Raw genomic sequence first — 22,795 nt, 5'->3', positions numbered from 1 at the left:
GCAATATTTACACATGCTGCTTCTCATTTAGTATATTTAAATCAGCATTTTATACTTTAGGCGTCTAAAACTGCGGAAACAAGCCCCAAGATGAGTCCTTTATTTTCTGAATAAGGCAATATTTACACATAGTGCTTCTCATAAGCACGTTTAAATCAGCAATTTGGGCATTTGAAACTGCAGAAACAAGCCCCAAGATGAGTCCTTTATTTTCTGGGCGGTACCCTAAAAATCAGCCAAGAATTTGGGAATTTTTGCTCCATGAGGGTCAATATACTCGTACACTGGGATAGTGTGGTTTCAACACAGTATGTAGATAAATGACTAAAATATTGGCTTTTAAAAATCGAGTTTCCTAGCCCTAAACACTGCACTGGGTGCCTTTAGTATTCACAGTGCGTGTTTCTGGTTGGCCCAACTACAGTTGTCAGGCGGTTCAGCCAGCAAGGCGGCGGCAACAGTAAAATAGGCGAGGGGCAGTCGTCTAGAACATATAGTCTCCCAGGAGACAAGCAATCCACGTAATACCACAACCAAGCGTACCAACCCTGAAGGTAGGAATCTATTGATGTATTTGAAAGCCTGATAGTTATCACTAGAGAGAAAGATGGCTTAGCTCTCGTATGTTTGGATGTACGTTTTGTCTATAAAACGTTGACGACCGTACCACAACCAAGCGTACCAACCCTGAAAGTAGGAGTCTATTGATGTAAATCATTTTATTTGAAAGTCTGATAGTATCACTAGCGAAAGATGGCTTCGCTTTCCGTATGTTTGGATGTACGTTTTGTCTATAAAAAGGTTGACGACTTTACCACAACCAAGCGTACCAACCCTGAAAGTAGGAGTCTATTGACGTACATCTTCTATATCGTTTTATTTGAAAGTCTGATAGTATCACCAGAGAAAGATGGCTTAGCTTTCGCATGTTCGTATGTACGTTTCGTCTATAAAGGTCCACGACAGACATGGTATTTATACATACGTTTTATACGTTATGACATCAATGAAAGGCGGCATCTTCAGTGACTGGAGGCATCTTCTGCATCTGTTCTGGAAATCCCTCTGTAGCAGAGAGCTTAGGTAGTCTCCTAATGGAGTAGTTGAACTAAAACTTCCCAAAGTAAAACGTAATTGTTGCTTTACATCTGCAGGTATTTCAAAAGCCGGACGGATAGTCAAAAGAAATGGCATTCTTAGTTTTTAAAAAAGACATAATAATAAACAATGAGAGTGATGGTTGCTATTTTATCGGTACAATCCTCTTGAAAGCAAATCAGAAAAAAAGGCCTTTCATGGTTTCCTTTCAAATGTTCTTATGTTCATCATCCTCGCCAGTAAAACAAAGCACATGGTTAAGTATGAAATATTAAGTACACATTAATGCCAATTTAATGTCCTAAAATGTTCTTTTGGTCATCATCCTCGCCAGTAAAATAAAGCTGGCATAGGTACACGACGTCAATGTGAACAAATGACCATGAATGATTTAAATATCAGGCTTGTATCTTTTGATGAAACTAGTTGACGTATTGTCGGTGCTAATGGTTTAGTGTTCTCCGATAGTCCCAAGTTGTGCACACGCTTAGGCCATGTTGATTTGATTATATGGATGACATCCTCTGGGAACCCCAAAACTGACGCAAGAGTGCGAATAAAAGTTGGAAAAAGAGTTGTCTTCATTATCAAATCTACGTGGTTATGAAGGTTCAACAAGTGACACAGAGTATGTTATGGCGAATAATCAACTCTTGAAATTCATTTCTTTACATTTTCGTCTTTTTCGTCTTTGATTTTGGCATTCTACGACATTGATATCGTTTTCCAATATATATTTTTTGCAACTTACGGTATAAATTTGCTCATTTTGAAACTGTTTTGTATGATTTACAGTATGGTTGAAAACTTTTCTTTTGGAAACGGCCGAAAAATCATATGCGCGCGCGGATGTCATCCATATAATCAAATCAACACGGCCTTATGGAGTCTCTACATAGGACCACAGTCATTCACGACTTTACTGTCTTCCCCTTGAGGTATCCAGATGTCCGGCTGGCAACAGCGGGACGAAAAGAGTCCACAACAAAGTGCAGGCGAACGAAGATAGAGGGCCGTGAACACATATCGTCATGAGCAACAATAGTACGGCAGCGGCCACGGAAGGGGTCTTCAACATGTCCGAGGACGTGTACCCCACCTGGCTGCTGCTGCCCACCCCTCCTGACTATGATTTTGAGAGCTATCTGCTGGACTACCTGTACCCGAAACACTACGAGTGGGCGCTGATCGTGGGCTACATTCTCGTCTTCTTACTGGCTCTCATTGGCAACGGACTCGGTAAGTCACATTTCTTCAATTGTGTTGTGTTTGTGTGTGTGTGTGCGTGCGTGCGTGTGTGTATGTGTGTGTGTGTGTGTGTGTGTGTGTGTGTGTGTGCGTGCGTGTGTGTGTGCCTCTCTCTCTCTCTCTATCTATGGGTCTCATTGACACATTTTTCAAAACCTAAAAGTTACGATCATCTCTCAAACCACAGAAAACGTTGTATCCTTGGCATTCGCATTCCAATTCATACATCTCGCAAAATGTCGGCCATTTCATATACTCCACTGCGCAAAGAAAAGAAATTAAACCCAACAACAACTATATCCAAAGTAACATTAGCATCAATTAGTATCATTTTTACTGTTTATTTTCTTATCATGTTCTTGCAATTAGCCCTCGGGCGCGGGCATGAATTTGCAATAAACTTTCATAAGATTAAGATAGTGTGGCCTAACTGTATAGATCTGTCATTACACGATGATAGCACGATACCAATTCATCTTAATGTATTGCTGTATATATGCTAACTGTTGAAAACGATGTCATTTGTATGTGTGTGGGCTAGTCTCAAGAAGGAAACGCTCCCCAGAGATACCATTTAATTACCTTGATTCAAATGTTCGTAGTGTCTGATTAGTGATAGCGTATAAAGTATTAAGTACACACATCAATGTCAATTTTATATGCGAAGGGCGAAAAGTATTATTAAACGACTCATGCATGTGTGAGGGTTGTTAAAGGCATCCAATGCAATTTCAAGGCTTCAGAGGATTTTCAAAGTCAATTTACTGATCATTTGTTCTTTTAATGTAATAAGTTGAATCAGTCTTATCCCATAGCATACTGATATCTGTGTGTCAAAACTGCGATGCCTCTGACGGAAAACGATTGTTTTTTCGTATCGTATGCTGGTTCTTAAAATTTATTAGGGGTACCCCAAAAGTAAAGGTATTCCTCACGTACACGTCACTTGTTTGGGGGTTATTTGAAGCAAAGTTATTTGACGAAAATGTCAAGTAAATGTCAATATCAGGCAGATTTCCTTATCCAGAATAATCTAATGTTTACCTTCTGTGTTTCTTCTTCCTCCTGTTTACCTTCGCAGAAGGATAACATATTGTTTTGCTCTGTTTCTTCTTCCTCTTTCTGTTCTTTTCCAAACAAATAAGGTCAATGACCTGAACCAGACGTCTGTCACCATGGTAACTAGTTTTGGGTTACATCGTGTTGCAATTTTATAGCAGGAGGGATTTAGACTCCTGACCATATATATGAATGTGTTTCAGTACGAATTAAACAGAGCAGACCATGTGTGTAGGTAAACATTATGCATTTGCTTTGCAAATCTTACCTTTGTAGTTTTTGTTGTTGTTTTGCGGCTTAAAAGTGCATGAATGTCTTTCAAAGGACAGCAGATGACAAGGGATTTGCCTGGTATTTTGCGGTCTACGGTAGGGACGTCTCAGGCACATTACCGAGAGCGAATCGCCCACAACCCAGCGCCGCGTCGTCTTTCCTCGCAGCTCGTGACCACTCTCTGGTACTTAGGATCACCGCGAAATGTCAAATACCAAATGTTCAAATGTTCGATAACGTGACATCGGGTACAGGTACAAGTACAGAGGTACGGCCTGTAAAAGTCAACAAATTAACTTTTTTTTACATTCCAACATCTAATCACAAGACGTGGTGACGGCACAGCCCAATTTTTTTCAACTTATATTAATGCCGCCACCAGCACAGGGGAAATTACAATGCTCATTTTCGCCTGAGCGAAGTGAGGAAAGTCGTTTAAAGTGCCTTTCCCAAGGGCACAAGATCGGTGGCATGTCAGGACTCGAACCCGGGACCTCTTGTTTCCGAGTCGAGCACTCTGCCGCTACGCCGCACGACTCCACAAGTACAAGTTTGACAACTGTGCACCGAATACTTATAATGAATAACTGCTAGGCTAATAAAAATATGATACATAGGTCTAAAATGACAACATAGGCGTCATATTGACGTACAATAGAGAGTAGTGTAATGGAAAGATCGAATCTCTCTTAAAATATTAAAAAAAACTAATAATAAAAATCATCAAAGCGCCCGTAAACTCTCTGGTAGAGGAAGGAAAGCCATTTGAGACTTCCTCTACTTTCAAAGACGATTATAGTCTAAATTAGAAAGACATTCATTACATTCCTTAGGTAGTTATCAAAGTAGAATTGTATCTATCAAAGTCATACCAAAGTTTTATCGAATCTATGATGATCTATGATGTACTATAGGTGAATATGGCTTCCATTCCAATGTAAGGCCACAGCAAGTAATTTTCATTCATGACATCAGCGCGCGCATTAATTTTCGCCTGATTTTGGGGGAAAATAAGAAAATTTGTTACCCTCTGATAGTGGATAACATGTTGAAAGTTGGCGAAGATGTCAGTTGTCATGTCGGAACGTGGATGGCAGATAAATATGAAGAGAGGAGACGGGACAAGCCTCTGATTTAATGTTTTGTCTTTGGTGCAGTGATGTATTTCATTCCTTTTATATGGATGTTCTTGCTGAATCAAAACCATTTGAACAAAGATTAAAAACTTTTATTTTTCAAAGTTTTTTTCAGTGAGAAATGGATGTTGTAATAGTTGACAGTAAGCTTAGCACAATATAAGTATCATTTCACGTTTAACAGGGTTTATGATGTCGAAATCTAAAAATGTAGGAACCTTGTTTTTCTTGGCCAGCCCTCGTTTTTTGGCCCTATCGCATTAGATGTGGAGTCTGCGGAGAATGTCATCCATAAACTTTACTTGCTGTGACCTAATAATGGTCATGGGCCGATTCGAATTCTAACCGTACTTCGAAGAATGGCGAATATTAACGTCGTTACCCAACAAAAGCCTGACCATCATTAGATTTTTTACTGTAACATAATAGTGTGAAAGAAGCCCTTGCCTTTGAGGATCACTGTAACAAAATTTCGGTATCCGGTAAGAATAGATGCATAACCATTGCTGACTTGTGAACTCATTGCACTGATGCATTCTGTCCTAATAATATGGCAGAGCTTGTCACAAGGGTGATGATCATGATATATACGGCGGATTTTCTATCAAACATGCCGCGGGAGTTGACTTCCCATCTGTATTAATGATTACATTCATCTTGCTGACTCTTTGCCAATGTCTGCCATCAACGTAGGTACATGAGTCCATCGGTTTGCTTGTTAGATGGCGAACAAATCCCAAGTGACTGGCGTCTCTCCGCACGCATGAATCCTTGTGGCACATTCTGAGGTCTTAAGGCATAGCAAATAATTTTTATGGAAGCCATCGGTGTGGCCTGATTTCAGGGGGAAAATTTGTTGCACTTTAACGGTGGCCAACATCCCGAAAATGGGTGCGTAAGCGTCGATCGGTTCAGAGACCACCAGGGATCCAGCAAACTTGCCGCACAATTGCTCGCGTTTAATGACAAGTGTTGACGGTCTAAGGTGTTTCATCGTACATGAATACCCAGTGTAGTGTACTATTTCTTGTTCTAGTTCTGTATACACAGTACAAGGACAGCTGTCGAATTCAGGAATGAAAGTCTTAGTAATATCATGTTTCATTGCCCCAATTCTCGTATAGCAAAGTTTATGATCTCAAAATTTGAAAATGTAGGAATCTCGTTTTGTTGCCCGCCTTGCTTTTTTATTCGCCCTTTTGCATTAATTTTGGAGTCTCCGGAATATGGCATCCATGACATTTACTTAGTGTGGCCTTACTAGGATGTAGCGTATGACAGGGGTCCATTTGTGAATGGTCCCTGGAGGTGAGACATCACATTTGAACAGACTCACTCAAACTGTTCAGGGCCAACCGACTGACGTTAGACCGAGACGGGGGGCGACTCAGGTTGTCTGGCACGTCTAATCCGCACCTTGTGAAGTCACGTGTCATTGACGTAACGTACCTAACGTTAAAGGTTGAAGGAGTCAAATTTGAAAATCTGTGTAAGTCCCGATTTAGTTTCAATATCAAAACATGAAATTCAATCATCAGTTTGTGTTACAAGACTCAACTTTGGTAACAAAGTTAAAAACCCCCAAGATATAATGGTAGCTGTTGAGACGAAGCCATGATTGGTATCATGGGAGCTATAAGCTTCTTAAAAGGTTTTAAAAGTTTTCCAGCCCGAGGATATGACACTACTTGAACTTTTCGGGGAAATTTGAGGCATATCAACCTGGGGTCTGTCTAAAGTGGAGTTTACGCTGAAAGACATGATGCCCTGGGGCTTGACTGAAGTATGGTGGTCACTCAGTTTACGCGATAAAAATATTTCTCAAGGCCATGTTGATTTCATTATATGGTTGAACTTCTCTGGGAACCCTGAAACTGATGCGAGCGTGCGAATGAAAAAGTTTGACAAAAAATTTGCCTTCATTATGAAATCTACGTGGTCGTCAAAGTTGAAAAAAATGGCAAAACACACAAAGTATAGTATGGATATAATAGACTTCATGTTCATTTCTTCACATTCTTTCCTTTGGAATTGATTTCAGCATTCGACAACATGTTAATATCATTTTCCAATATTTGTTGTAACTTACGGCATACATTTCTTCATTTTTGCAGCTGCTTTATATCTACGCTTTACGCTTTGGTAGAAAACGTTTTTTTAGGAAACGGACTTTCGAAAATTCGTGCGCGCGAAATTAAAGATGTCACCAATATAATCAAATCAACATGGCCTTACTCCATGACGATGTGTCCTTGGTTGCACTCACAAGTGTTTTCTAGAACTAAACTTTGCAGACAAGTGACATGTTATAGATATAGCGAGCACCTCAAACATACGGCTAATAGCCATCCCGAGGGGGGCTCAGATAGCGTACATGGAGTCAGGTTTAACATGTCACACGTACAGATCACCGTAAAACGAAATGAAACACGAAAAAGAGACTTCCGGTAAGTTGCCGGAAAGACGAAAAGCTGCACGTTATCACCGCCGGCGTTAACGATAATCGTCTGAAATGTGGACATAAAATACAGGCGTGCTTTGAACTCGGCAATGTGCACTTCTGCCTAACGGCAAGTCATTTCTTTAGAATCGTGGACTTTCTTGAAGTTGAAGGAGCCAGACGCTACAGAGTTGATTCCTGGTCTTACTAGAGTTTCTTGGCTCTATGTGTCAGACCGTAAAAGTACCGGTCACTGACTCACCGTGGTTTAGCAGGATCTATAGAATGGAAAGACGTAAAACATCACTCAACTTCTCCTTCTTCACACACAATCATGACTTTGGACTGCCGAACACTAGCCAGACTCCCCACAACCATGGTTAGGAGTACGTCGGCGCCAAGTCGGCTGGTGTTCGACAAAATCGGCTACATGATCTCCTTGACAGCTGGTGTTGTTTCTCTTATACGATAAAGAAAGATGTGTAGACACCATGGTCAATGAGAAGAGGACACAGTTACTATCACACAAGATCTAAATTTGTAAACATTTCATGGAGGTCTGAGATATCTCAAAATTCTTAAGATATAGGGATTTTCTCTTTATGTTACCGGTAATGTTTCTTACCTGCCTACGTTTCGATGTCGTCTGACATTTTCCTCAGAGCTTCTCGCCGCTATTTGTAGGTAATGTAGGTGGCGCTTTTTCGGCGAGAAAACCATCCCAAACGTGGCTGAGTTTGTATTTCCCCTCACCCCCTTCAGTGGCTTTTTGAGCCGAGAATGTACCTTGCCCCTATCGATATCATGACCTGAAATTAGACAATTTTAGTGCAATTTCTCCGTGTATTTTTGCCTTGATGCAGATTTTGCACCAACAGGAAATTTGTTGGGTAAGAAAGAGCAAATCTTAAACCTGTGTTTAATGTTTTCCTAGCTCGGAATTCTTGTCATGTTTACCAAAGTAAAACATACTGTCTTTGCTCTCTTTTTCTTCCTCTTCCTCTCCAAACCAGAAAGGTCAATGACCTGAACCAGACTTTCTGTTACCATGGTAACTAGTGTTGGGTTACATCATGTTGCAATTTTATAGCAGGAGGGGTTGAGACTCCTGTCACCATATATATGAATGTGTTTGAGTAAGAAATAACAGAGCAGAGCGAAGGTAAACATTATGCATTTGCTTTGGAAATGTTACCAGTTTCTATATAGTTCTTTCCGTTTCGGCCTTGTTTTCTGCAGTTTGCTTCGTGGTGGCCAGGAACAGCCACATGCGGACGGTGACGAACTATTTCATCGCGAACCTGTCGGCAGGGGACCTGCTGGTCACCATCATCTGTCTGCCGCCCACCCTGGTGGTGGACATCATGGAGACATGGTTCTTCGGAGAGACCATGTGCAAGATCATACCCTACTTACAGGTAAGTAAACGTTTTCCACACCTAAATAGAAGTCGGTTATAGCAAAATGTTGAACATTATTCCAGCACAAAGTTACACAGATCAAATTTTCAACGACCACTGTCGCCTTCATCAGGATAATGAATGAACAATCACTTCAAAAACGTAATCTCGCGAGAGTTACGGTTACTAGACACGTGACCTTATTCACACGAGACTTTACTGATGATACATAAATAAGGTCACGTATCCGTCACCGTAACTCTCGCGAGATTACGTTTTGAAGAGATTGGTCATATTGGTGTAAAAATATTGTGTAAAAAATGCCAGCAGGACAAGGGTTAACATTGTCTTTGCAGTCACCAAAAGATCTTGTAGGAGATTAGCAATTCACTTGGAAGCTGTACAATATTGTGTCATCTTACATGTACAACACAAACATCTTAAAAACTACTTAAGGTGAACGAATTTCGTTTTCTGTTCATGTAGATGGTGTCCGTGTCCGTTTCGGTCCTGACCCTTTGCGCAATCGCAGTAGAGCGCTGGTACGCCATCGTCCATCCTCTGAAGTTCAAGAGCACCAACGCGCGTGCGCGCACCATCATCTGCCTGATCTGGGTGGTGTCGCTAAGCATCATGGCCCCGCTGGTGCCCATGTACAAAACCAGCCGCTTCTACCCGGAACACAAGACAGACCTCATGACGGTGTGCGACGAGCACTGGCCAGGTCAGGATGCCCACATGTCAGCTCGTTTATTCGTTTATTTCGATACCCTTTAGTCCATGACGACTAGTCTTCCAGGATTCAAAACATATGAATATACTGACAACAAAATAAAAGAGAATGAACATACATAATCATCACAAATTATACACAGGTTAAACAAAACGATCATGACTTAACTTAATATATACAACTTACTGTAACTTATGTACAACTGGTGGATGGCCTTTTTCAATTGATGCAGACTGGTCAGTGTTTTGATACTGGGTGGCAGGGTGTTCCATAGATTAATGGCGCGGTAGAGAAATGTTCGCTTTTTGCTTTTTGTTTTTGGTTTAGGTAGTTTGAAACTGCAAGAATTGGAAAATCTAGTTGAATACTTGTGGGTAGAATAAACAGTAACAATGGTTATCTATCCCATTTATTTAGCTTTGGGTATCTATCCCATTTATTTAGTACTGAAAAGTATTGTCCATCAAAAAACGTGCTATCTATTTTTACATGGGGTAGCTATAGGTAGCCTGATATTCTATCCCATTATATCACCTGGAGTTCTCTATATGGTGAATTAATGGGGGTGCTATTTTCTGGGTGGTACCACAAAAATCAATCGAGGATCTTACCAGTAATTCGTTTTCAGTCACAATTTTCGGCATCTTGCTCCAGTGAATGTCGCTATACATTGGGACGGTGTTGTTTCAACTTAGTAGGTAGATAAGTGACAAGAATATTGAATTTAGATAATCTGGTTTTCATGATCAAGCCCTAAAAACTGGATTGGGCACCTTTAACCTACACGTAGGGGGAGTATGCCCAGGCAGTTCACGGTAAATTATGGTGACAAAACGGTTACACACTTTTTCCAAACGAGTGTTGATGTTTTATATAGGCCACAGCAAGTAATTTTTATAGATGACTTCAGCGCGCGCATTAATTTTCACCTGATTTGGGGGAAAATTGTTGCATGTCATCTGACATTGGTCAACATGCCGAAAATAATGGGCAAAGATGTCTGTTGCCATGCCAGAACGTGGATGGCAGATGAATATGAAGAGAGGAGACAAGACGAGGCTCTGAGTTAATGTTTTGTCTTTTACTTTAATGTAGTGATGTATTTCGTTCCTTTTATACGTGATGGTGGCTGTGTATATGTTATATTTTAAGATGTAGGAATCTTGTTTTTTTTTGGCCCGCCTTGTTTTTTTTCGCCCTATCGCATTAGATTTGAAGTCTGTGGTGGATGTCATCCATAGAATTTACTTGTTGTGTCCATATGTCTATATATTTCTACTTCCGTCATGCATAAGAACATATACACAGAGGATCAGCCCCGTCTAAACGTGAATCATCTCCTTTATGATTCACATCATTCAGATGGCCGCTGCTCTGATGTCAAGGAAATTGCAACGCAGTCGTTTCCATAATCTCTCCCATTCAACTCAAATTTAGCAAAGCTCTCTTTTGAGATTTGTATTGCCCTTTCCGCTTGTTCATACGTCAGCGATTCAATCCGCGCACGGACGCAGTGGGATTCTTAGAACGGATTGATGGTTGAGTTTCTTCCTCAATCAGAGTTGAAGCTCTGCCGCGGATAGGTTCAAAGAGAGTCGTGATGGCAGATCGTGAAAAACCTCGGGGCAGTTTTCTGGCAGAAGCAGTCCAAGTCTTGTTATTATTCAACACGACGTCTATATTCTGCACTCGGAATACCTTATATCTTTATCTAAAGGCATCAAAAGGCAATTTTAGATTGGCAAAACTTGGAGTTTCAAAGTCAATTTTCTGGTCATTCCTTTAAAGTCATCCGTGCTTTTAAAAGGCTTGGAAACCAGATTTTTCAAGTCGATATTTTGGTTACTTATGTACATACTAAGCTGAAACAACAATGTCCCAATGTACAACGACACTCATGGAGCAAAAATCCCCAAAATTCTGACGAAAAAAACAGTTACTGGAAGGACCTGAATTGATTTTTAGGGTACCACCCTGAAAATAAAGGACTCATCTTGGGGATTGTTTCTGCAGTTTTAATTGCCTAAAGTATGAAATGCTGACGTGTGCTGATGTGTTACAGTATGTGTCAATATCATACAGATTGCCTCATTCAAAATATTTCTAGTTTTGCCGACCTGATATTGCATTGGAAGTTGAATCAATCCTATCCCACGGCATACTGATATCTGTGAGGCAAAAATGCGATGTCACCGACGGAAAACGGCTGCTTGTTTTAGAAATGGCAGAAATTTCAACATCAGACAGATTTCATCATGTACGGGGAAATTGCATTAGAAGCCTATAAGATGGTATCAGTTCATAAACGTACATCAAGGAGATTTAATCATTTAACCCTCCTCAGTGTACCTCAATGTCAATTGATCTAGAATCCTTCAGCTTTATTCTTGTGGAAAAAAGGATTTCACTGAGCGAAAAACAGAAATTGTAGATGTTTATGATCTTAAAGTCGCAGGAAAAAATTCGAGAGCATTCCTAATCTGTATGGATCTGAGCCTGATGGTCCTGATGTTGCCGAAAATTACCGTTTTCTTCAAATCGACCATGCGGCTGCGAAGTAATTTCTCTAACGAGCAACAATGTCAACAATATTTGTCATTACACGAAGCCAGCTGCCCTGGGAGACCGTTAACTACTACGGCCACAGCAGGTTAATTATATGGATGACATCCTCCGCAGACTCCAAATCTAATGCGAGCGGGCGAAAAAAAACAAGACGGGCTGAAAAAAACAAGGTTCCTACATTTTAAAATTTTGACTCAATCATTGTACAAATGGTTTTTATACATAGGGAACATCACATAAGCACAGCCAGCATCACGTATCACTGCATTAAATTAAGAATCAAAATGAGCCTTTTCTTGTCTCCTCTCTTCATAGTTATCTGCCATCCACCTTCCGGCATGGCAACAGACATCTTTTCCCATTTTCGGCAAGTTGACCATTGTAAGAAGGCAACAAAATTTCTTGTTTATTTTCCAAAATCAGGCGAAAATTAATGCGCGCTGATGTCATCCATAAAAATTACTTGATGTGGACTAATTGGAGATTCCCTGGGGTTTTAGGCAATCATAGCCTAACCAATATTCTTAAGTCGTCTCGGAAGATTGGCGACGCAGTTGGCGTGAAATTAAATGTCAACCGTGTCACATCAAAAAGGAAACGATTGAGACTTGTTTAAGACTTCCAATGGTTGTCAATTTCAAGAGGTGGATAGATCTACAGTTTACACCACGCACAGGTTTACTATCATAATGATACGACATTGCGAAATGTAGGAGTCATACTGTAGCTGCGTTATGAAACATTAGGACGATACAAAAGTCAATTTCCTGGTCAATTCTTTACAAAGTAAGTTGAGTCAATCATACTGCAGAAAACACACAGAGCAGATACAAATTACGAAATTTCAAAAATGCGATTAAGGATAAAAGGCTTTACATGAAATTTTGAAATTTAAATGAAATATTATGTACTCGGTGTGAAGGTAAGTACAATCATTTACAAGACAGTTCAAGACTAGTTGTACAGTTGAAAAGTGTAAGTCCAATTTCTTGTATTGGAAATTACAGTTTAAATTTGCTTCATAATAACTTTTACCAACCAAGGACATTATACAGTATAATGCCCTTGTACCAACACAGATGAACTTCCAAGATAATGTTTCTTTACAGCGACATTCTCTTCACACTAACGAAATAAATCTGTTGTCTGACTTCATAACTAGATCCCATTTACGGAAAGATCTACCACGCCGCGATCGTGATGGTGCTGTTTGGGATCCCGATCGTCCTCATGATGGTGTCCTACTGTATGATCGTGTGGAAACTCTGGAGCGACCAGGTGCCAGGTATGTGGTAACGTCCCCCGTCACACATAGCTGAATATGGCCTCCCGAACACTAGCCAAACTCCCCCCCAACCATGGTTAGGAGTAGGTTGGGAGCAAGGTTGGCTGCAGCTGGTGTTCGGCCAGGTTGGCTACTGTTCGGCTGCGCCAGCCGAATGTTTCAAAATGTTTCAAAACAATCGAGTGTGGACGGGAGGTTTAGCCATGGTTGGCAGTCAAATTTGACTCAAATTTAACTCAGATTCGATTCGCATAGTAAAGTGACCTAAATCTGAACAGTCCTTGGTCGGCTGCTGGTGTTGAGGGGAAGGTTATGAATGTGTGACGATCTTCAATGCCAAAATGCTTCCACCCCCACCCCCAAAAAAATGTCCCACCATTTTGCATGTAGTCAATATTGTAAGCGAGAAAACAATTCTTGCTAGAATCCTATATGCTGTCAAATTGTTCTGCTTTGTTTAATTGCTTCTGTTGGTAAACTTTTGTTGATCGCAAGCTGTAATGAACATGTAAATATAATGGAACTCAGACGACAACCTACACATGTGCTTTAGAAATGACCTCTCCCAGAGTGAGTGTGTTGCTGTGTGTGAGTACTAACCCTGCTCTCCGTTCTATCGCACAGTGATGCTTGCTATGCGAGTTGCTGGTGGCGAAGTAGTTCGCTACAGGAAACGAAAAGGAGGTCTGGTTTTGCCTTATAGACCCAAAGTTTCGTCGTGTCTATCTTATCTATTGGAGTTCAGTTCAGTTCAGTTCTTTTTTATTTCAAATGACCTTTCTTTTTACGTTTACCTTCGCAGAAGGAAAACATATTGTTTTTGCTCTGTTTCTTCTTCCTCTTCTTCTCCAAACAAATGACCTGAACCAGGTGTCTGTCACCATGGTAACTAGTGTTAGGTTACGTCATGTTGCAATTTTATAGCAGGAGGGACTTATGCCACCATATATATGAATGTGTTTGAGTAAGGATTAACAGAGCAGACCATATGCGAAGGTAATTTTGATTAGGTTTTTTTTTTCGTGAGATGACTACAGTCTTCCTTAGTACTGTCAGGAAATTTGTAGTTGTTTTGAAAGAGTGATTGTGACGCTTTTTTGACATTATTGATTACCATCCAATGCCACATGATCCAATCCATCCATTTCTCAGGATGCATAGCGTCAGGGTTAAAAATCCCCAGATTGCACCGCAACATTACAAGGTTATAGGCCACTAAAGAGCCTGTCAATGCACCTTTCCCCAATCCCGGGAAGCATAGCGCCAGGGGTCGATATTATAAGCTGTGTAATGTCAACCTTCTGTTGACATTTGAATGTCAACAGATTTTTTTGAGAGCCAATAGACTTTCGATAGTTGAGATACTCATATGCGTACGCCACCATTACAGATGAGGGCAATAGTTCACTTACCGAACCGAAATGATGATGATCTGTTGACAGTTTACAGCTTATAACGTCCAGTGACTTACTACGGGTCGGATTTGACAAGAAATAGAATGTGACATTCTTGTGTTTTTATAGTAGAAATTGAACATAAGGTTTATAACATCACTCTATACAGTGGTAACATTATTATCATACCGTCTGTTAATAGAAAAGGAATTACTATTACTTGAAATAATTCAACAGATGTTGTATTATGTAAACATTTAAGGAGAACCTTCATTATTTTAGATTCTGTCATCAACGAATGTAAAAACACCACGGGAACACATGATTCCGACCCCCTGGTGCTATGCATCCTGGGAATTGTTACCCCTGGCGCTATGAATCCTGGGAATTGTTACTCCTGGCGCTATATATATATGCATCCTGGGAATGGGAAATGGTGAATACTCCATTGGATCTGCTTGCTTCTGTTTCCCATACATTTTAATCTCCATATAAACTACTACTTCATCAGCCATTATAATTTTATTCATAGATCGGTATATACGTGTCAGATTCTTTTACCAGCTTCATCGCAAAACCTTTTTTTATACTGTTTTTTTTAAAGAATGATTTTGTCCTGTTCCATCATGGAGGTAGAATTTCAATTCTACCCCCATGGTTCCATAAACAACAGAGTCAAGCACATGTTGGTCAGGTTTCTCTCCAATTGTTTTCCTTTCCTCTTAATGTCTTGTGGAATCCGCTCTTTTTTACCCTAAGGCATCTCGAGTTCCACCAGCCTGCGAGCTCCCAGCCGCTCCAGCGACTCCCAGCGCATCAAGACCCCGGTCAGCCGCTCCACCTCGGACAACATCGTGCTGTCGACGTCATCTTCGGCCGCGGCAACCGTCGTGACGGCCTCGTCGTCCTTCCACTCGGGAACTGGCTCCATCGCCGACAAGACGGCTGAGAACACGGTGCAGTCCCGCCGCAAGGTGGCGCGCATGCTGGTGGCCGTGGTGGTCGTGTTCGCGATCTGCTACATCCCGCTCATGATCCTCACCTTCCTGAAAAGGTAGGGTAATATACTTTGCTATGCACCTTTGTTTTATTCCAACATTTCATTACAAGACGGCACACTCAAGTTGTTTCCACTTATTTTATGCCGCCACCAACGAAGAGGACAAATACAGTACAGGTCAATACTCATTTTCACTTGAGGAAAGTTTCCCAAGGGCACAAGATCAGTGGCACGTCAGGACTCGAACTCGAAGATGCACTTTCTGCAAGTGTGGTAGTTTCACATTGTACCAAGAAGAATTCGAAGACTCGATCAGACCTCCATAAAATATAGAATTTGTGTAATTATGACTGTGTCCCCTTCTCATTCGCCAAGGTGTCTACAACTCTTTATTTAACTTGCACTGGAAACAACCCCAACTGTCAGCTTTCAAGGAGGTCATGTAACATAAACACATGCGAAAGCAGCAAGCGCTAGCAGAGGTAGACGTGATTAAGGACTTTCTCTGGGACAGACTGAACCCAACCTTATCTATTACAATCTGACCTGAGGGCCATGCGGAAACATAGACACATACACGGACACACACACACTTACCAAAAGCAATACTTCCATTTTTCATGGAGGTAATGACGGATTGAATACCTTATTCAGTAAAAACTAATATTGTTTGTTTGTTTGTGACAGAGTGTACGGGTTCTTCGACGTCACGAACAACAGACAGGGTGTGTACGCCGCCTTCATGGTGTCCCACTGGCTCCTGTACCTGAACAGCGCCATCAACCCGCTCATCTACAACTTCATGAGTGGTGAGATACATCAGCAAAACTGTATACCAAACATGTGTTTGTGTAGACTCCCGAACACTGCTGATACATCCACCCCCCTCCCACACCAACCATGGTAAGGAGTAAATATGGAGCAAGGTCGGCTGGTGTTCAGCCAGGTCGGCTATTGTTCTGCTGCGCCAGTCGAATGTTTCAAAATGTTTTATACATTCAGGGGGACGGGATGTTTGGTCATGCTTGACTGGCGTTTTGGAGTAGGTCAGCAGTGATTGGGTCAAGTTCAGGTCTGGTCAGACTGCATGCTCTCAAACTTTAGCCAACCTTAGTTGGTTGGTAATCGTGGAAATGTTCTGTGTGTGTGACCCGGGCTTATATTTAATAGTGTTGTCCATTTCTCAGGCCACTTCTTACCAATATCTTGAAAAAAACATTGTTCTCTTGTCAAAGATTATAAGACAACATTCCACTGCTTTATGTTGACAAGACTTTCTTCTGTGATTTTTTTTCCCAAAGAGAAATTTAGAAGCGAGTTCAAGGCGTCCCTGCCCTGCTGTTTTCCTGAGGCCGCTCGGAAGAAGAGGGAGGCGCGAGGCATGACGGTCGGCAGACCGACAATATCCCGGATGCACACCACAAGGACGACGGGAACGACCGAGCTGCTGAGCCGCTTCGAGTCCACCACCAGATATCCGAGCACCTACGAGTTCGCCTTCGCCAGGGATCGGAACGAGTTCGGGTTGAGTCGGTTCGACACTCGACCGATCCCGAAGAGCCCGATTCTCCCACACGACACCATGAAACCACGCGACCTGCCCAAGAGCACATACGAGACGACTCAACAGGACACAGACTTACGAATGATCAGCGAGCACACAAGCGAACCGACTGCCGAACCAGCTGAAATATCTTGCATCGTCCCTGCCCTTTGTACAAATGACCTTCCAAAACAAATTGAGTAATGCCCCCCTCCCCCTAATCTGTGGTAATTTTCTTGGACTGATTTATATTACATTCTGTACTCATTATGATAACAGATTTAACTAAATTGTAGAAATAAGATCCTTCTATCGACTCTTTTAACAGTGTGAAGTTAGTATAACAGAAGTGTGTAGTGCGTAGGCAGCCTTTTAAGTCACCATTTGGCTTGAGTGAACCTGGGATATTCTGCGGTCTACCTAAGGTAGTGCCTGCGACCTATTTACCTGTTTACAAGTCTATCCACGTAAAGGAACATGTATGTCATGTCAAATAGAAATATTAAAGAGTCATTAAAGAGTAACGTATTCATTTGTGTGAAAATTGCCACCAAACTTGACCAAAGCAAGTCACATCAGACCAGTGACAGTGCGTAGTGATTGAAACGTTACGTTTGTGTTAATGGAATGGGCCACCCAGCTGTCTGAGGATTTAATAAATAATAATAAATAAATAATATCATGGAAGTTCATCTGTGTTGGGGCCGACATCGTCTACTAGATACCTTTGACCCAGTGTTGACGTCACACTTCAAAGAAGCCACGTGACAAGCTTCACTGGGTCAGTCTACTGCGGAAGACCAGAGTGACTGGTCGAAAGCTCTAGGTGAGAGAATTTTTTTGTGTTGGATCAAAAGTTTTAACTCTTAACAAATAAATAAATAAGTAAATGTGGAATTGTAGACTGACCTGGCACGATGTGACATTCACTGCCAGCCGGAATATAAGAGACCTGGGTCTGTATCAGGTCATAACTCACAAGTTATAAACACAGTTGAATTTAGGTGAAATTGATCACTGTAAATAGCATCACAAATCCCCAATACTGTGACAGGACTACTACTCGTACATATCAGTTCCATTGCTGAAGGAGCTTCGGTAAAGTGGAACAAACTCGTTCAGCCCATGGAAATCAGCACTGAATACCAGTGCGGTAAAAGGCGTTACTTTTGTATATTTGTGGTGAGAAGGAGTGAAATTCTGTTCTAACGATATCATGTACAGTAACATAGGTGGGCAGTGGGTCCAAACGTCCAGTAAACCAATGTAGTATATCACATTGATGTTAAACCTTAGGAAACAACAGTTTTGTTTGAAATTCCCAACAAAAATTGGTATTTTTCGTCTTTTGCTCTTCAGCGAACTAACACTTTTTAAAGATAAATCGAAGAAAATAGAGGGTATTAATAAGATCTAAAAGATTACTATTATACGTACTGCAACAACAGTTTTCCCATTCCCAGAATGCAAAGCGTCAGGGGTTAAAAATTCCCAGCTTGCATAGCACCAGGGGGTCAGAATTTTGTGTTCCTGTGGTGTTTTTACATTCGTTGATGACAGAATCTGAAATACTGAAGGTTGCATGTTTATATACAACATCTGATTTTTTTGGAGCACTGACAGAAGGTACAACGTTACCACTGTAGAGAGTACACAAGTTCCATGTTTACTAGAAAAACAAAAGAATTTCACATTCTATATATTATCAGATTCCACCAGTAGTAAGTTACTTAAGTTAATTTTGAACAAAAACTGCTACAAGTCTTTAAACACACAGGAAAACAGTATAACGTCAACAGAAGGTCCTATATCGACCCCCTGTCCCAATGCATCCTGGGAATGGGAATTGACAGGCTCTTTAGTGGCCCATAAGTAATATTACGGTGACGTCACGTAAATGTTTATATGAAGTCCTGTATAGAAAGGCAATGTAGTGTAGTGGGTCTATCCTAGTCGTGGCTTGTCGTGAAATATTCAGTTGATCTTGTACACGAAGAAATCTAAATCTATGTTTTCTGCTGTTTCATGTTCAAGCATAAGATTGTTGTTATCATGGCTTTTTGGTTATGTCAAATGTTCACATGTATTATGCTTGTGTAGATGTCTTTTAAATCAACTATACGTTAAATCTGTGACTTCTGTGCTCGTGCCGAAACGATTTTGTCCTTAGTATTATCTACTAATTCTTTGTTATCTATATGAGTATGTGAAATGGATATAGCTTCATTGTATATGCCGTATCGGAGTCTTCGTTTGAAACAAACAGGTATCATTCAAAAGATGTTCAATCCAACGTCTGCTGTAGATATCCGTGCTTATCTATTTATTACATGAATAAAATGTTAAAGGCATGCAATGCAATTTTAGGGCAGGAAAGCTGAAGTTGAATCCACATTATCCCATAGCAGACTGATATCTGTAAGGCAAAAATGTGATGTCATTGACGGAAAATGGTTGCAATTGCTTGTTTTGTATCGTAGAATGGTACCCAAAAAGTAAAGAGATACCTTACGTAGCTTGTTTTTGGGCTATTTCGAATGCTTCAAGTATGATGAAAATGTGCTATAAATGACAGTTGATGTCAGTATCAGTGTCAGTATCCAGAATTTTTTGTTTTGCCGCCCAGAAATTGCATTGGATGCCTATAATTAATACATTTCTGTATCCCATACCGTAGCGTAGCGTCAATGTTTTGTGAAAACGTTATGGTATATACATATATAACGAAGGCAATGTCAATTGAGATACCGAGTATTAGGTATCTGAGTGGCTAACATCAATGGGCACCACCTATTGTTCTTTCTCCGAACTGCAGCAATCAATGCGCTTTCATTTCGTTCAAAGAATCTCTGATGATGTTAACTACCGCATGGCCTTGTCGACTGTAAAGTCATTCTTAATAGATGTTGAAAATATGGTATGCTGTATTGTATCATGCCTTACATGTTGTATTTTTGTGACGATGTAAAAGTATTTGTACAAATAAAATGACAAAACCCATCAGAATGATATCATGAATTGTTAACCTTAGGTTACGTGGTAGGTAATATGGTCGTGAAAGAACAGCACGTTCCAACAGTTAAAATCTTACCAATTTACCAAACAGTTCATAAAGAAGATAGAATTATCAATTTGCGGTGGTAAAAAATGAATCTGGCTCATGAGAGACCAGTTATGTTGAAACGTGTATAGAATACAAACCTGAGACTCTGAGTGTCCGTGAGTCAGAATGGGCGTTCATATGGTCCCTTAAACTCTTCCAAGGAGGCAATTTCAGGGCGGCAAAACTATAAAATATTCTGGATGGGGAAATCTGTCTGATATTGACAATTACTGCCATTTCTTAGCACATTTTAGTCATCATTCCTTATTTATAAAGCGTTTAACAGTCCAAAAACAAACTATACGTGATGGGTGTATTTTTGGGTACCACCCATAAATAACTAGAACCAGCCTATACGATACAAAACAGAACAAGCAACCGGCATCGCATTTCTTCTTCACAGGTGTCAGTACGCTATGGTTGATTGAACTTACTACATTAAAAGAATACCCAGAAAGTGACTTTAAAAATCCAGTTGTGCCACCCTGAAATTGCATTGGGTGCCTTTAAGATAACCCATGACATTGTGTATTATTCATTGTTAGCATCTAACTGAAGGATGCAGCGCGTGTTAAAATCATGTAAATCTAATCTCAAGTTCCCTTTACAAAGTATTTTACCCTGATGATAACCACCTGTTTTGGTCACGTACGATCACGAAAGCAAATCTGACGAGACTTGCAAAGTTGAAGTCAGGGCATGTACTAGAGTTATCTCTCCCTTTCGTTCAAACCGATAAGCTACGCAATAAATTACCCTGGGAGCAATATAGTCAAACTGCATAGAACACTTCAGCGGCAACTAGTTATTTCCATTCTGTAAGAAGAGATTGACAAGACTGTTAAGGAAAAGACGAGTGAGGTACGTCCACACAGATTCGTCGTTATCAGTAACACAACGGATATTCCCGGGTTTTTATCAGTTCAAAGTAAGTTCATTTTGCGCGGTAGAGAGCCTCCCGAGCAAGGGAAGGAAGGTGTTGATGTTAGTTTATCTCAGGTGTAGATAGCCTCCGCCGTACAAGCGCCCATTATGTAGCTATATAGGTGATCGAAATCTCCACTCATTGTACGTGGCAGGTAGAGTGTCAAGGTGACTTGTGGGTCTATTAGGCACATATGAGTCTATTCGTACCTTCTCCAATTGCAATACGCTTCACTATACAATATTAATTTGCATGATAAGGCCGTCCAATGTTGCAGCTCCATGTTGTGGTACGGCAAAGAGTACCCAATGGTGAGTGCATCCAAACCAACAGAAAACAGCCCTTTTCTTAGTATGTGTTGGATAAATGCTGGCATTTTCAAGCTGGATATTTATTTCTCTTTCTATTTTGTTGACAAAACAAAACTCGGCTTTTAGTCTTGTTTTGGTTGCCCGGTAGAGCTCTAAAAGTAATGCCATCTTGTTATGTTTTGGTGGTGTACAGGGGGTCAGAGTGTTCAGAGTGCTCTCAGTGTTCCCGTCTATCGTATATTTTCGCCAGTTAAAAAAAAGTGATTCTTGGACTAAGTGGACAATTTGGAGGTTGGACTACCCTGTCAATGTGAGTTTGCAATTATTATAGTTGAACATCAAGTAGGTGATTTTTGACAGCTCAGTTCTATAATTAGTTGTTTACCATATATTCCAATGGAGGGCTGGAAATGGTCGTCTGTTGCCGGTACCTTTCTGTGGCGTTGGGCTAAACTGTAATGCACGCCAGATGCACACATAGCTGAGAACGGTAGGGGGCGCTAGTGCCCCTCGGATCCGACACCTTCATCGCTAACACATCGTGATGATATTCATCATGTGCCTCTCTGTAGCCTCTACCAGGCTTCGGGAAGTGGCCTTAAAAAGAGGAAATTGGCCAAATAGACAGATTATGGCAGGAGATTTGGATAAATTGGTATTGTCTGACGATGAGGAAATGGCATAACAAGCCTGCTGTCCAGTCTATCGTGGTTAGGGCTGGTTCTCTTCGGGGCTGCAGAAGCTCTTCGCCGACCGACTCAGCTAGGTTTCCCGGTAGGTTTTGCACGACGGGAGTTCAACGGGGCTAATCAACTCCTGCAGTATAAAACTCTATTAGCAAAGCTCCTAAAGGCGTAAAACTCCCACAGGACGGCCTGTTGAGCTGGGAGTACAAGGGAAAACTATTAGAGCCCCGAAGATAGCCTGGCACAACTGAGGAGTTAATTGCAAATTTTGAACGCCTGGTAGAGCTCTAAACGTAATGCCACGTTGTTCTCAGTGTTTCCATCCATCGTACTTATTTTAACCACAATAGACTGGATATTATGGCATGGAATAACAGAATATTGAATTACAAACTTTTTATTATACTTGCGGCCGAATCAACTTTGGTTATATATCCCATTTATTATTGGTTCACCACACCACTCATTCTTTCCCTGCCATGTCGTAAAATGTGGTGAACCCATCGCTGTATTTGCTCCAAAGCAAATATTGGCCTTTCTAGTTTAGTAATTTTATTTTCAGTATTGTCCTTAAAAACGTGCTAACTACTGTTATA

General features: G+C 40.9%; 1 protein-coding gene across 1 annotated transcript; it reads left to right on the top strand.

Moving 5' to 3' along the window:
- Positions 1 to 2,174: 2,174 nt before the first annotated feature.
- Positions 2,175 to 17,378, top strand: LOC109466282 (orexin receptor type 1-like). Its single transcript, XM_019763989.1, has 7 exons — positions 2,175 to 2,337; positions 8,494 to 8,672; positions 9,141 to 9,378; positions 13,115 to 13,237; positions 15,391 to 15,685; positions 16,319 to 16,440; positions 16,933 to 17,378. The coding sequence occupies exons 1-7, from the start codon at positions 2,175 to 2,177 to the stop codon at positions 17,376 to 17,378; spliced, it is 1,566 nt and encodes a 521-aa protein (XP_019619548.1).
- The last annotated feature ends 5,417 nt before the right edge of the window (positions 17,379 to 22,795 follow it).

Source organism: Branchiostoma belcheri, unplaced genomic scaffold (assembly GCF_001625305.1).
Source record: "Branchiostoma belcheri isolate BF01 breed outbred unplaced genomic scaffold, Haploidv18h27 scaffold162, whole genome shotgun sequence".
Taxonomy (NCBI): Eukaryota; Metazoa; Chordata; class Leptocardii; order Amphioxiformes; family Branchiostomatidae; genus Branchiostoma; species Branchiostoma belcheri.
The sequence above is the reverse complement of the archived record's forward strand: the minus strand, read 5'-3'. Positions and strand labels throughout refer to the sequence as shown.

Coding starts and splice junctions, on each gene's coding strand:
- LOC109466282 (XM_019763989.1), top strand. CDS start 2,175: ATGTCCGAGGACGTGTACCCCACCTGGCTGCTGCTGCCCACCCCTCCT. Junction 9,379..13,114: donor GTGCGACGAGCACTGGCCAG/GTCAGGATGCCC, acceptor CTTCATAACTAG/ATCCCATTTACGGAAAGATC. Junction 13,238..15,390: donor CTGGAGCGACCAGGTGCCAG/GTATGTGGTAAC, acceptor TTTTACCCTAAG/GCATCTCGAGTTCCACCAGC.